The 13,529-nt window shown below is 41.0% G+C and overlaps 1 protein-coding gene across 1 annotated transcript in view; it reads right to left on the bottom strand.

Moving 5' to 3' along the window:
• LOC5517308 (sortilin-related receptor) overlaps positions 1-13,529 on the bottom strand; it is a 66,612-nt gene that overhangs the window by 34,444 nt on the left and 18,639 nt on the right. The window contains exons 24-38 of the mRNA XM_048732495.1: positions 12,494-12,616; positions 11,878-12,012; positions 11,524-11,643; positions 10,870-11,025; positions 10,315-10,452; positions 10,051-10,197; positions 8,803-8,934; positions 8,048-8,170; positions 7,490-7,616; positions 6,327-6,511; positions 5,917-6,020; positions 5,667-5,774; positions 5,306-5,393; positions 4,755-4,855; positions 3,885-4,059 (exon numbers count right to left, since the gene is read on the bottom strand). Of these exons, the coding sequence (XP_048588452.1) occupies positions 3,885-4,059; positions 4,755-4,855; positions 5,306-5,393; positions 5,667-5,774; positions 5,917-6,020; positions 6,327-6,511; positions 7,490-7,616; positions 8,048-8,170; positions 8,803-8,934; positions 10,051-10,197; positions 10,315-10,452; positions 10,870-11,025; positions 11,524-11,643; positions 11,878-12,012; positions 12,494-12,616 (1,962 nt within the window). The remainder of the gene's footprint in view (positions 1-3,884; positions 4,060-4,754; positions 4,856-5,305; positions 5,394-5,666; positions 5,775-5,916; positions 6,021-6,326; positions 6,512-7,489; positions 7,617-8,047; positions 8,171-8,802; positions 8,935-10,050; positions 10,198-10,314; positions 10,453-10,869; positions 11,026-11,523; positions 11,644-11,877; positions 12,013-12,493; positions 12,617-13,529) is intronic.

The raw sequence follows: 13,529 nt of genomic DNA, 5'->3' as shown, positions 1-13,529 counted from the left end.
CTGCTGGCTGTCTCAGACGCTGGACTCCTTATATAGGATTAGCCTATATCTGGACAGGGCTTTGGTTTTAGTCCAAATTCCCTATTGGGGCCGGTTAATTTTTGCCATAGTCCTGCTGGCTGTCTCAGACGCTGGACTCCTTATATAGGATTAGCCTATATCTGGACAGGGCTTTGGTTTTAGTCCAAATTTCCTATTGATGCCGGTTAATTTTTGCCATAGTCCTGCTGGCTGTCTCAGACGCTGGACTCCTTATATAGGATTAGCCTATATCTGGACAGGGCTTTGGTTTTAGTCCAAATTTCCTATTGATGCCGGTTAATTTTTGCCATAGTCCTGCTGGCTGTCTCAGACGCTGGACTCCTTATATAGGATTAGCCTATATCTGGACAGGGCTTTGGTTTTAGTCCAAATTTCCTATTGATGCCGGTTAATTTTTGCCATAGTCCTGCTGGCTGTCTCAGACGCTGGACTCCTTATATAGGATTAGCCTATATCTGGACAGGGCTTTGGTTTTAGTTCAAATTTTCTATTTTTTTAATTTTTGCCATAGTCCTGCTGGCTGTCTCAGACGCTGGACTCCTTATATAGGATTAGCCTATATCTGGACAGGGCTTTGGTTTTAGTCCAAATTTCCTATTGGGGCCGGTTAATTTTTGCCATAGTCCTGCTGGCTGTCTCAGACGCTGGACTCCTTATATAGGATTAGCCTATATCTGGACAGGGCTTTGGTTTTAGTTCAAATTTTCTATTGATGCCGGTTAATTTTTGCCATAGTCCTGCTGGCTGTCTCAGACGCTGGACTCCTTATATAGGATTAGCCTATATCTGGACAGGGCTTTGGTTTTAGTCCAAATTTCCTATTGGGGCCGGTTAATTTTTGCCATAGTCCTGCTGGCTGTCTCAGACGCTGGACTCCTTATATAGGATTAGCCTATATCTGGACAGGGCTTTGGTTTTAGTCCAAATTTCCTATTTATGCCGGTTAATTTTTGCCATAGTCCTGCTGGCTGTCTCAGACGCTGGACTCCTTATATAGGATTAGCCTATATCTGGACAGGGCTTTGGTTTTAGTTCAAATTTTCTATAGATGCAAGTTAATTTCTACCATAGTCCTGCTGGCTGTCTCAGACGCTGGACTCCTTATATAGGATTCGCCTATATCTGGACAGGGCTTTGGTTTTAGTTCAAATTTTCTATAGATGCAAGTTAATTTCTACCATAGTCCTGCTGGCTGTCTCACACATGTTAAGTTTTCCCACTGACTTTGCTTGCAATGACTTCGAGCAAGAAATCTTGGGCGCCATTATCACAAAGACAAAAAAGTGAAAACATGTGTTCAAGATATGTAATAAGCTTATCTGGGAACTCTACTAAAAGATTCCAGGCAAAGGCTATCGAGCTCCAGGGAGACTGCTTGATAGTCTAGCTGCGAAACAACGTTTGTTTGTTTGTATGCAAAAAAGGAATTGAATTGTGATTTCAGTTTGCTTTCCTGGTACGAAAAATCATCCAAATGCATGAATGAATGAAACTTGAATTGCTTACCTATCATTTTCACTTCGGACTCAGCTGCTTAGTTGCGATCAGATGCAAACTCTTGTGAAAAGTTGTATTAGTTTGAGCCTGCTGACATGACGGAAAAACCTGGAACACGGGCAATTCCAGATAAAGAGAGAAGACACGATTACTTACAATGGATATAGGAACAGTGCTGAATAACGTATGCGCGTGCTCTGGCGAAAACAAGCACAATCGTAGTGTTAAAACATTCGAGAAAAGGTACGAAAGGTTGTCGCTGATTTGACTAACTGTACAGCATTAAAACCATACTGTTCAAAAGATGACAGATTTTTTTGATAATGAGGAAGTCATAAAGAAAATTATAGCCTTAGGTTTGGTATAGTTTTCTTAGTATTCGCCAAAATGTGACAGTTCGCAGGTAAAAAGCTGCCATTTCAAAACAAAAAGGATGGTTTAACCGCGCGGTACTGGAACTAGTCTTGCGTTTTTCAGCACTGGCGGCTATAGGTTCCTTGTTCTACGAACTGATTTTCAAAACACAAATGACGTGAGGCCGAAGTGCACATAAGCAGATTTTGGCTTTTTAAGATAATTTTTCCCTGTGCATCAGTTCAGGGACGAAAAGCTCAAATTTCAATGACACTACAAAAAGTCGCATCAATTTAAAAAAAAGTCGCACTTCATATTTTGTTTGCTATAAGTTACTAAGTACTCAGAGAAATTCTCCGCCTTACTCGATGTGAAATGGGCTTATTTGAAGCGTCACGTCATGTTTTTCCGTCATGTCGAGCCTGCTGCATATACCGCTGTGCAGCCAATGGCAAAGGCCTGTGGTCAGTTCGGGCACGTAACATAGGGGTGTAGATGTCCGCTAAGCAACTAAGAAGCACCTATCATTCAGTGTTGCTTTTAGGACTGGTCGATTTAGGCGGTGTCATTCCAGTTGAACAAGTGTGTTTTTTTGACACGTTAGTACAGCCCCCTGTGACTTAGTGTGATCAGTGTTCAAGGTTATAGATGATATTTGAGAAAACGTGTTAATGCTTTATGGAAATATATTCACTGAAACTCTAAATGCAAATATTGGCACTGTTCAGTCCGGTCACTATCCACCATTAATTGTGGATGGTGACCGGCCTTTTCGAAATTTGTCTTTTTCAGATCTCAGAGCCGAAGAAAGGACCTCGTCGACTCTCTCGATTGCCTCGGAAGGCAGACCTCAATCACGAGACAATACGTCATAATAAGGATCTGATTTTTAAAGATTATTTTATTATGTATACTTATTTGATAATAAAACAGTGTTAGTGTGACAGCCTTTTTCTTTGGGCCTTCTATTTTATGGGGTGCGTGTAGCTTATTGGATACTGTACGCTAATGTGATTTACGGTGTTTTTAGATTAGTTCTTCTTCTCGCGATGTTATGGAAATAAAAATGGAGCTCGCACGTAATTGTTTCGGATCCCGACCTTATGTTCACAGTCTTAGTAAAATACTACGAAAAGCAACATCTCTCCTTTTTTCAATAAATTGTGAAGTACTTTTGTGTAGAAGTATTGATAAACAAACCCGCGCACAACATTATTAATAATCTATTGTACTGATTACGTTTTTACAAAATTTAAGACTGAGGCATCTGTTAAAGAACTTATAGCGTTCTGTTCTTACACATATTTATGGTCCCTCTTTTTACTCAAACTCCTATTTATTTTTCATTTCGTGTGTGGGAGGGCGAAAAGAGATCGCCGATGTCTAAACGGGATTAATAGCAGGCACGTTCCCAGGATTGGCAGAGAGGGGTTGCGTAGTCATAGGCATCGTATAGAAAAGCGTATTATTTGAAGTTTCACGCGATCATAAATCATAAATTCAACATTTTCTTCTTTTTTTCCCCTTTTTCAATCGTGAAGGATTTACAAAATCGTGGAGGACTTTCAAAATCGTGAACGATTTCAAAAATCGTGAAGGATTTTCAAAATCGTGAAGGATTTTAAAAATCGTGAAGGATTTTTAAAATCGTGAACGATTTCAAAAATCGTGAAGGATTTTCAAAATCGTGAAGGATTTTAAAAATCGTGAAGGATTTTTAAAATCGTGAACGATTTTGAAATCGTTAAGGATTTCCAAAATCGTGAAGGATTTTGAAAATCGTGAACGATTTCGAAATCGTGAAGGATTTTTGGAATCGTTCACGATGGCCCAGGACGGTGAACTGATCCGGATTTTTGAACTCCTTGAATTTCTTGACCAAAATCGTTCCCTACTGTTCCCCAGGGGTCATTGTTCTCGCGAGTGAGACGCTAGAGGAAAATACCACCGGGTTCCCGAGGATGGACTAGATGCAAGGATTTGCGAATTACCTCCATTAGTAGTGATGGCAATGTATGCAGCCGGTCCTTCGCCGATCTCATTGTAAGCTGCCACAGAGAACCTGTAAGCGGTGCCTGGGTGTAGCCCTGATACGGTAATCTGGTGCAGGTCTGTGGTGTTGACGAGCTTTCTATCACTGTATGTGTACTTGTACAAGTGGTAGCCCTGTATATAAATACCTTTTATATCAAGCCATTCATTTTCTTGTTGTTAATGTTTGAAAATAAGTACTTTGTAAGAAAAGCTCATGACAGCCAAGAATGAAGTCTGGTATGCAATATTTGAAAAAAAAATGGATAAAAGAAAGATGCTCGGTGATGGGTCTACGAGTAAGCTGGCTCTCAATTAATGAAGTGTTTTGTGTGGTTACCGTTATTCCAATCCTGGTTCTATTGGGGTTCCATTAGTGAAGTGATTTGGGTGGTTATCGTACATAAGTGATTTTGGTGTTTACCAATATTCCAATCGTGGTTCTATTGGGGTTCCTTAGTGAATTGATTTGGGTGGTTATCGTACATAAGTGATTTTGGTGGTTACCAATATTCCAATCGTGGTTCTATTGGGGTTCCATTAGTGAAATGATTTGGGTGGTTATCGTACATAAGTGATTTTGGTGTTTACCAATATTCCAATCTTGGTTCTATTGGGGTTCCATTAGTGAAGTGATCTGGGTGGTTATCGTATATAAGTGATTTTGGTGGTTACCAATATTCGAATCTTGTTTCTAATGGGCTTCCATTAGTGAAGTGATTTGGGTGGTTATCGTACATAAGTGATTTTGGTGGTTACCAATATTCCAATCTTATCCATTAGTGAAGTGATTTGGGTGGTTATCGTACATAAGTGATTTTGGTGATTACCTTTATTCCAATCTTGGTTCCATTGGGGTGCTGCGGTTGATTCCAGGCCAATACAACAAAGCGCGCGCCTACTGTTACCATTCTTAAGCTATCCACAGGATCTAAAAAAGAGTAGATGTAAACCATGTGCCAATCCCCTCTCATGTAGTCATGGCATTCCTTAGAGAAAGCCAAGTGACGCAGTTGCCCGCGCGTCGCTTGTCGTACTTTTTATACGTTTTTTGTACGTTTCTTGCATGCACTTGGTTTTAATTCGTTTATAAATTTCTGCACATAACCGTCAAGGTGCCCCTGTAGCGCATGTCCCACTGTAAAATAAATAGAAAAGTACGTACAAGGACTCTCATTACCTTGATAACGGCCAATCGACTTAATCACACTATTAGCGTTAGCCCGCACGGTCTACTCACATCTTATAAGGTTTACTCACATCTTATACACCCAATCGGTTTAATCTCACTGTTACAAATTGATTCACGCGGTCTTTTCGCATCTTATGGGGCCAATTGCGTTAATCCCAATGTCAGCGTAAGCGCGCACGGTGTACTCACATATTATAGGGCTTGTCCTGGATGAAACAGTGACTCGAATGGGGGAAGAAAACGTCCCATTGCCATCTTGAAGGTTCGAGGCAGCGATCTGTATGCAAACAGAGCATTTAGAAATAACCCTTATTTCGCCAAGTACCCTAAACCTCAACCCAGGAATAAAAATGTAAACAAGATAAGGAAGGATTAAAAAAAATTATATTATCATCCAGATATAGACCCCTGAGGGGGGGGGGGGGGGGATTAATAAGCCTTAGAAACGTTGCAAGATTTTCAATGTAGCAATTGCATTCTCACAACGTGTATAACTTTACAGTAGACCAACGTGGGGTAGTTCTACTGAATATGATTCCTTGTAACCCACCTGTATTACGTAATTAGCTCCTTCGGTTAGCCCAGTCAAGTAGTACTGATCATTGTTGTCTGTGATGGCAATCTTATATGAAGTTGATGTAGACATTCTGTACAGTATCTAAAGAGGGCAAAAACATCACACTTAAAAGCCATATAATAGTATCTGGATCGTTTAATGTGGTATCTTTGATTTTGGTGTATCCACACTTAATTTGGGGAGCTTTATGTACTAAAATTTTAACACAAAATCTTGTACTCACATAGTAATTAGTGATAGGGTGACACGGCTTGGGTGCGGTCCAACGTAGTAAGAGTATGTCACCACGTTTTTGAACTGCTGTTACGTTGCCTGGTGCATCAAGTTCTACAAATGAAAGATAAAAGATTCTCAGGGGAGAGTAAGAAACGCCAGCAATATGAAACCAATCAGTTAAGACGGGGTCTATGCCGTAAGATGAGTGGGTTCACTTGCCCAAAAATAAAAAGAAACTGTTTCAATGGAGAACATGGCGCAAGGTGGATTAGATGGCGTGATAACTGAGGCCGTCAGTGAGGGTTTTAAACGACGGAAGCACGACAAGGAATGCAATACGTCACCAAAAAGGTGTGACGTGAACGTCAAGAGCAGTGCCGTCAAATATGCCATCATATATCAGCTGTTATCACTTACTTGTAAAACCTGTTGATGCCTTGAGAGGAGGCGTGGCTCGCCCAACAAAAGTGGTGGTCCTGACTTGGACACGGAGCTCGTACAGAGAGCACGGCTCCAGCAGCGATACCACGAGGGTATTCATGCTATTGGTGTCCACGATGTGCCAGTCGTCGATCACGGGGTAGGAGTGTAGGGTGATGGCCCTATGGGTGTGGTTTTACAGGATTCAGTAACTTTAGGGGTTAGGGTGGGTAGGAAGATCATCATTACCAGAACCCAATAAGTGAGTTATACAGATAGCTTTCTGCTATAACTTATTTTATGTGTCCCTTATCTCAATCAAAAGATATGGAGTAACAGTTGTTTACAGACCTAGGTATTGCAACAGATGTTGCTTTTATCCCGATGGGTAACAGATTAGTGAGTTAGGGATTCTAACACCGTCGCCGTCGTCGCCTATTCCAAATTCAAAGGTTTTAAATACCATACGTTTCAGTGTAGTGCAACGCGTGGCTCAGTCATATGTTTCAAATGGCTCGGAACAGAAAATATCATGTCATATCATTAAAAAAATTAAACTTTTATGTAGCTAACATAAAAAAGTCCAATTCCAACTTTCGTACTATGCATCACGTCGTTCGCTGTTATACATCACGTGGTTCGCTGTTATACATCACGTGGTTCAGTATTATACACCGCATGGTTCAGTATTATACATCACGTGGTTCGCTGTTATACATCACGTGGTTTAGTATCGTACATCACGTGGTTCGCTGTTATACATCACATGGTTCAGTATCGTACGTCAAGTGGTTTGCTGTTATACATCACGTGGTTTGCTATACATCACATTGTTCAGTATCTTACATCACGTGCTTCGCTGTTATACATCACACGGTTCAGTATTATACATCACGTGGTTCAGTATTATACATCACACGGTTTAGTATCTTACATCACGTGGTTTGATTTTATACATCACGTGGTTCAGTATTATACATCACATTGTTCAGTATCTTACATCACGTGCTTCGCTGTTATACATCACGTGGTTCAGTATTATACATCACGTGGTTCAGTATTATACATCACATGGTTCAGTATCTTACATCACGTGGTTCGGTACTAAACATCACGTTGCCCGGTATTTCACATGTGTCTCGTACTTATTATTCACGTACTTGTAAGTGACCCTGTGGCCGATGATCCTGACGCCAGATGGTTGGTCGGTCACAGGTGTCCAACGTAGAGTGATGGAGGTTGGAGTCGTGGTTTCCACGTGAGGGTTGCTTACCATAAGGGGCATGGCTAAAACCAACAAAGCATCAGAATATCATGGGAACAGAAGTAGTATATTCAGAATTAGTACAGCCACAGGGGAATGCAAGAAGGAAAGACGAGAATTTCAAAAGCGAGTAGAAAATGGTAATTAAATACGCATTAAAGAGACATTTGAGAATAATGGAAATATGAGGAAGTAGTAGAGGAGGGACTGAATTGGCCCTTTTGAAAGGTGACAAACAGACAATTGGCTAAAAACAACAAAGTCGCTATCTAAAAGCTAGCAGACACTAAGTAGAGTTAAAAAATACTGAAACTCTTAGACACCCACGTAAAAGTAGAAGGAAAAGGATCTATAAGTCACAAAGATATAACTTAAATCTGAAAGAAAACAAACAAACAAGCGCTTTCTGGTGTCACCCGTTTTTATATTGATGGAAATAGTGCACCAGACTTACAGCAGTTGAACTCATCCGTGTAGTCCTTGCAGTCGTAGCTGCCATCGCAACGCTTGTAAAACGGAAGGCATAACGTGTTGCCGTCACACAGGAATCCCGGACAGCTTGAGGGGCTAATAGTGGCTATGGGATAAAAAGTTTTTCAACATTTATAAATAACGAAATACATGCGCCAAATTGTTCGGTATTATAGCCCAGCGGATACAAGCACAAGAGCAAGCAACGCAACAAAAGTAAGGATCAGTCAAACCAAAAGCAGCTGCGTTCTCCTGTGCTTGCTCTTTTGTTTATGTTACAGTGAGAATGGGCAAATTACTCGCGTGGTACTTGCTCTTTTGTTTATGTTACAGTGAGAATGGGCAAATTACTCGCGTGGTACTTGCTCTTTTGTTTATGTTACAGTGAGAATGGGCAAATTACTCGCGTGGTGCTTGCGTTTTCGTTTACGTTCCACTGATAATGGCAAAATTACTCGCGCGGTGCTTGCTCTTGCGTTTACGGTCCACTAAGAATGGCAAACTTACTCGCGCGGTGTTTGCGTTTGCGTTTACGGTCCACTGAGAATGGGAAAACATTACTTGCGCTGAAAACATTCACATGGCTCAGTATTCAGATCAGGGTTCAGCCATTTATACATTACCCACGAACCACTGCGGGTTACGAGACATGGATTCTCGGGGTCACTCATCAGAAAAAAAGACCTTCAGCCAGCCACCTTATTGTTTTCTAGCATAAAAAGAGAGTTTTCCCCCTACCTGTACATCCGGTCTCATCAGATCCATCGCTGCACTGGATTCGCCCATCACACTCGTACCTGGACGGAATACACGCACCATTATCGCACTGGTATTCCTGTGGCGAACACGTCCGCATAGGAGCTGGGCTTGCTAAAAATAAAAATAAAAACTTGTAAAATGAGGGAAAGCCATGCAGGAGATTTACGATTCAAAAATAGATTCAAATGAAAGGTCAGCTCAACAATGTACCAGGTAAGGTGAACAGGATATTTTGAATGTTTTTTTCTTCTTGAAAAAAAAAAAGGCTTGTTTGTTATGATTTCTATTCCCCGCATAAGCATATCCTTTTTCTTTCTCTGAACTCCCCGGATTTCCTCTCAAGTACAAGTATCGTTCTGAGTGTTCAATGAACAGACATACCGTACGAAACCACGCTTCACGCAAGTGGGATCAACGGACATATAGCGGATACCACCTGCACCACAAGCGGTCGAATGAGCAATCATTGACAACTGTTAACTTTAACGAATCTAACGCTTTAAGTGGTCGCTTTAGAGAGCTTTCCAAATTGGCAGCATTTTGTAGAAGAAAATGCAATTTTTATATGTTCTTCGAGAATAAAAATAGATGGCGAAAAAACAAGATGGCGGCCATTTCCGCGCGAGAAAAACACGTTAATTTTGAAATTTTACAACAATTGTGAAATTGTTTTCACTCAAACCATTGATATTACCATTCTTAACAACTTAGCGCATGGGATTTTTGATTTTTGAAGAAATGAAAAAGTTATTACCAAATATGTGGTTTTCGAAGAACATAAATATTCGCCATTTCTCGCAGTATCAATATTTCGCAAATCCGATGCGTGAAGTTTAAGAAAATAGTGATGTTAAAATATTTCTACAAAAAAAATTATGGTAGATTTGAACAGTAGCTTCTCCGACACGTTTTTTTGTTCTGGGTCACGTGACCATGAGAGGGGTCAGATGACGTCATCACTTGTGTCATTTATGTCTAAAACACTTATGTTGAAAGTTCCAAGAGATGTGACAAAAAACAGAAGCTTTTATAAAACAAACTAATTTCCCTAGCAACGGACCCAAAAGATAGTACCATAGGCCCTTAACGAGAACTTTACAGTTTAACGTTTGGATGAAAACTCAAAGGATATCAAAATGGCGGCCATAACTAGCGCTGGTCGCAAGCAGGTCGCAAGCTGGTCGCAAGCGGGTCGCAGGTCCACAAGTAAATGAGGTATAATCTTACTTCTGCACTGAGCAGGCTGTTCGTCCCATGCATCTGGGCAGTCGACACGACCGTTACATAACCATGAGGTGGAGATACAAAGGCCGGACGAGTTATAGAAACACCTCACCCAGTCTGCAGGACATGTTGTGGGGATAGGCGGCGTTGCTGGATAAGAAAGAAAATAACAAAGAACGAGTCACCATGAGGCCTAGTCGGAACAGCCCCTTGAGATGGATTGGGGGGGGGGGGGGTTGGGAGAAAAGGCGGTGCTCATATACATACAGCATCCAGTCTCGTCTGACCAGTCTCCGCAGTCATTTTGACCATCGCACCGCTGACTATTATAGACACAACGCCTGTTCGCACACTGGAATTCCCAGTAATGGCAGGAACGAGGTACAAAAGGAGTGGCAGTCGCATCTAGAGAAAAACAAAACAAAGATAAAATATGAATGCCTTCTTTGATTTAGCCCTTCATGATAATTCAGTTGAGTGTGTGAAGGTGGTCACTTCACGGATGAACATGGCTGTAACAATGGATGTAAAAATGTAAAAATGAGTCACTTTTAATACTTTTCTCACAAAAGACAACAGCGAACCAGTAAAAACCAAAAATATGCGTTAAATGCTAATTGTCTTTTGGCAAACAAGCGAAAATTAAGACAACAGAAACTTGTCAAGAGTTGTCTATATTCGACCGTTTTAATGTCTCGCGTATGAGTGGCCACTACAAACATTCCATACCTATTTCCGCTGCTCGCGGATTTGCTGGTCTTGTTGTAATTTAACATATTATAACTCCCCTTTCTCTAGCTGCACCCACTCTGTGGTACTTACTACATGACATCTCATCTGAGCTGTCACCACAGTCGTCTACCCCGTCACAAACCAGACGATAGAACACACAGCGGCCATTCAAGCAAGAGAACTCCCATGACCGGCAGGAGGAGATGGGGGTCCAGGGTCGAGTGGTCCAAGGCCCTGTAGTCGGGTCTGGGAAGAGTAGGGAAAAGTGTATTATATAAATATGCAGTGATGAACGTCAAGAAAAATGTGTAGCAACAAGTAATAACAAAACCAAGATTTTTTTGCACCTCGATAATCCGTACGCTTGGCTTGTTAATTGTGGCCGAAATGGGAGAAAGTACACTTTGGTTTTCAGTATGATTGGTTTTTAAATGCTCACGTCATTGTGTTGACACGGCTCTTCCTTCCCGTGCTCATGGCAAAAAAAATTAACTGTAATGTACATGGTAAAAAGTCATTTTAACAGGCGTGTAAACGCCAGTGTATACGGGTTGGAAAACGTGATTACGTAGATATTGTATTAGAAACGTTTACTTCAAAAACAGTTCCGTTCGTCTGACCTATCGCCGCAGTCTATGTCCCGGTCATAAGTGATGTTGTCCTTATCAACATTGCCAGAGTCGTAAGGGATGTTGTGATGTTTAGCAACGCCTCCCCAAGCTAAGAGGCCACCCCTTTACTTACAAGAACAGTTCCGTTCGTCTGACCCATCGCCGCAGTCGTTGTCCCGGTCACACACCCAAGAGCGGCTGATACAGCGCCCATTGGAGCAAGAGAACTGTCCAGAATTACACGAGCGCCCAGCTGAAAGACATACGGACTAGTTCGTCAAACAATTATTTCAGGGAGGGCTATTTGACCTCTCGATCAAACACAGTCACAGCCTCTGCAAGCACATTTAAACATTGTGCTCTAGAGTGTAGAATTGATGGGTCCAGCAAAGTTTGTCGTAGGCAGCAAGGTTCATTACTCACGCTGTGTTCATGGATGGTATGGCTTTGATTGCTTTTGTTGTAGATGAAAATATAGTCTACTCACAGCAGCTTAGAGGCTCGTCAGACATGTCCCCGCAGTCGTTATCGCCGTCACACCGCCATGACATGGGGATGCAGCGACCATTATTACACCGGAAACGGTTGGATGGACATGAGCCGTGTGCAGGAGTCGTAGGTCCTGAATACAGAAAAGCATTCATATTAAATTCGACGCGCGCTACCGTGGCCACATTGACAGTGTCCATCTGACTGGCATGAACTTTACTAGCGAACCAGTGAGATGTCAGAGCTTGACGGAATCCTTCTAGTTATCATGTTCGGGTCAATAAATGAATCTTGTTTATCTTATATTATCATCATTGAATTATTGATGTTGTATCAACTTGTGTTTTGGAAGACGGCAAAGTACAAGCAATCCGCACAGTCCACCATACCAACTCAATCCTACAATTTTACACATTTCGCATTTAAACAACAGATACATAGCTCTAAGACGTAAATATGCTAGCCTGCGTGGTGAGCTTTTCTTTGGGGGTTTCAGCGATAGCCAGCGGAAGTTATAGCCGTTCAGTCATACTCGTTTTATTCTCTAATACCGCTGAAACCTCACAGAAACGATCTTAAGACACAAGTTATGGTGGTAACGTAAAAATACATACTCGGTGTACAGTCGCGTTCGTCTGAGTTGTCTCGGCAGTCATTGTCAAAGTCGCACACCCAACGCATAGGGATACATCTCTGGTTGGCGCAGCGGAAATAGTTAGAGGCGCAGGTACTGAAGGCTGAAAACAAAACATCGACACAATCAATCATTTCAATTTTCGAGATGTTATAGACGCTAAATCATGAGTTTATCATCATGTATCATTCTTGTCAACACAACAACGTCATTTTCAACATCGTCGTCATTAATACTATTATCATCATCACCAACGTTATCATTATCATTCAAACCACCACCAACTTTGATACATCATTTTCACCATTCATTACTGATATAAAAAACATGAATCTCAACATCGTCATCATCATTACCATGCCATTATCAACATCGTGATCACTATCATTATAACGTCAATATCAACATCGTCATCATTATAATTGTCATGTCATTATCAATATCGTCATTATCATAATTATCATGTCAATATCAACATCGTCATTATCATCATCATGTCATTATCAACATCGTCATCACTATCATTATCATGTCATTATCAACATCATCATCGTCATTCTCATGTCATTATCAACATCGTCATCATTATTATGTCATTATCAACATCGTCACCGTCATTCTTGTGTCATTATCAACATAGTCATCATCATGTCATTATCAACATCGTCATCATTATCATGTCATTATCAACATCGTCATCATCATTATCAAGTCATTATCAACATCATCATCACCATTCTCATGTCATTATCAACATCGCCATCACTATCGTTATCATGTCATTATCAACATCAACATCATCATCATCGTCATTCTCATGTCATTATCAACATCGTCATCATTATCATGTCATTATCAACATCGTCACCGTCATTCTTATGTCATTATCAACATCGTCATCATCATGATCATTATCATGTCATTACCAACATCGTCATTATCATCATCATGTCATTATCAACATCGTCATCATCATTATCATGTCATTTTCAACATCGTCATCATCATTATCATGT

This window comes from Nematostella vectensis, chromosome 9 (genome assembly GCF_932526225.1).
Source record: "Nematostella vectensis chromosome 9, jaNemVect1.1, whole genome shotgun sequence".
Taxonomy (NCBI): Eukaryota; Metazoa; Cnidaria; class Anthozoa; order Actiniaria; family Edwardsiidae; genus Nematostella; species Nematostella vectensis.
The sequence above is the reverse complement of the archived record's forward strand: the minus strand, read 5'-3'. Positions and strand labels throughout refer to the sequence as shown.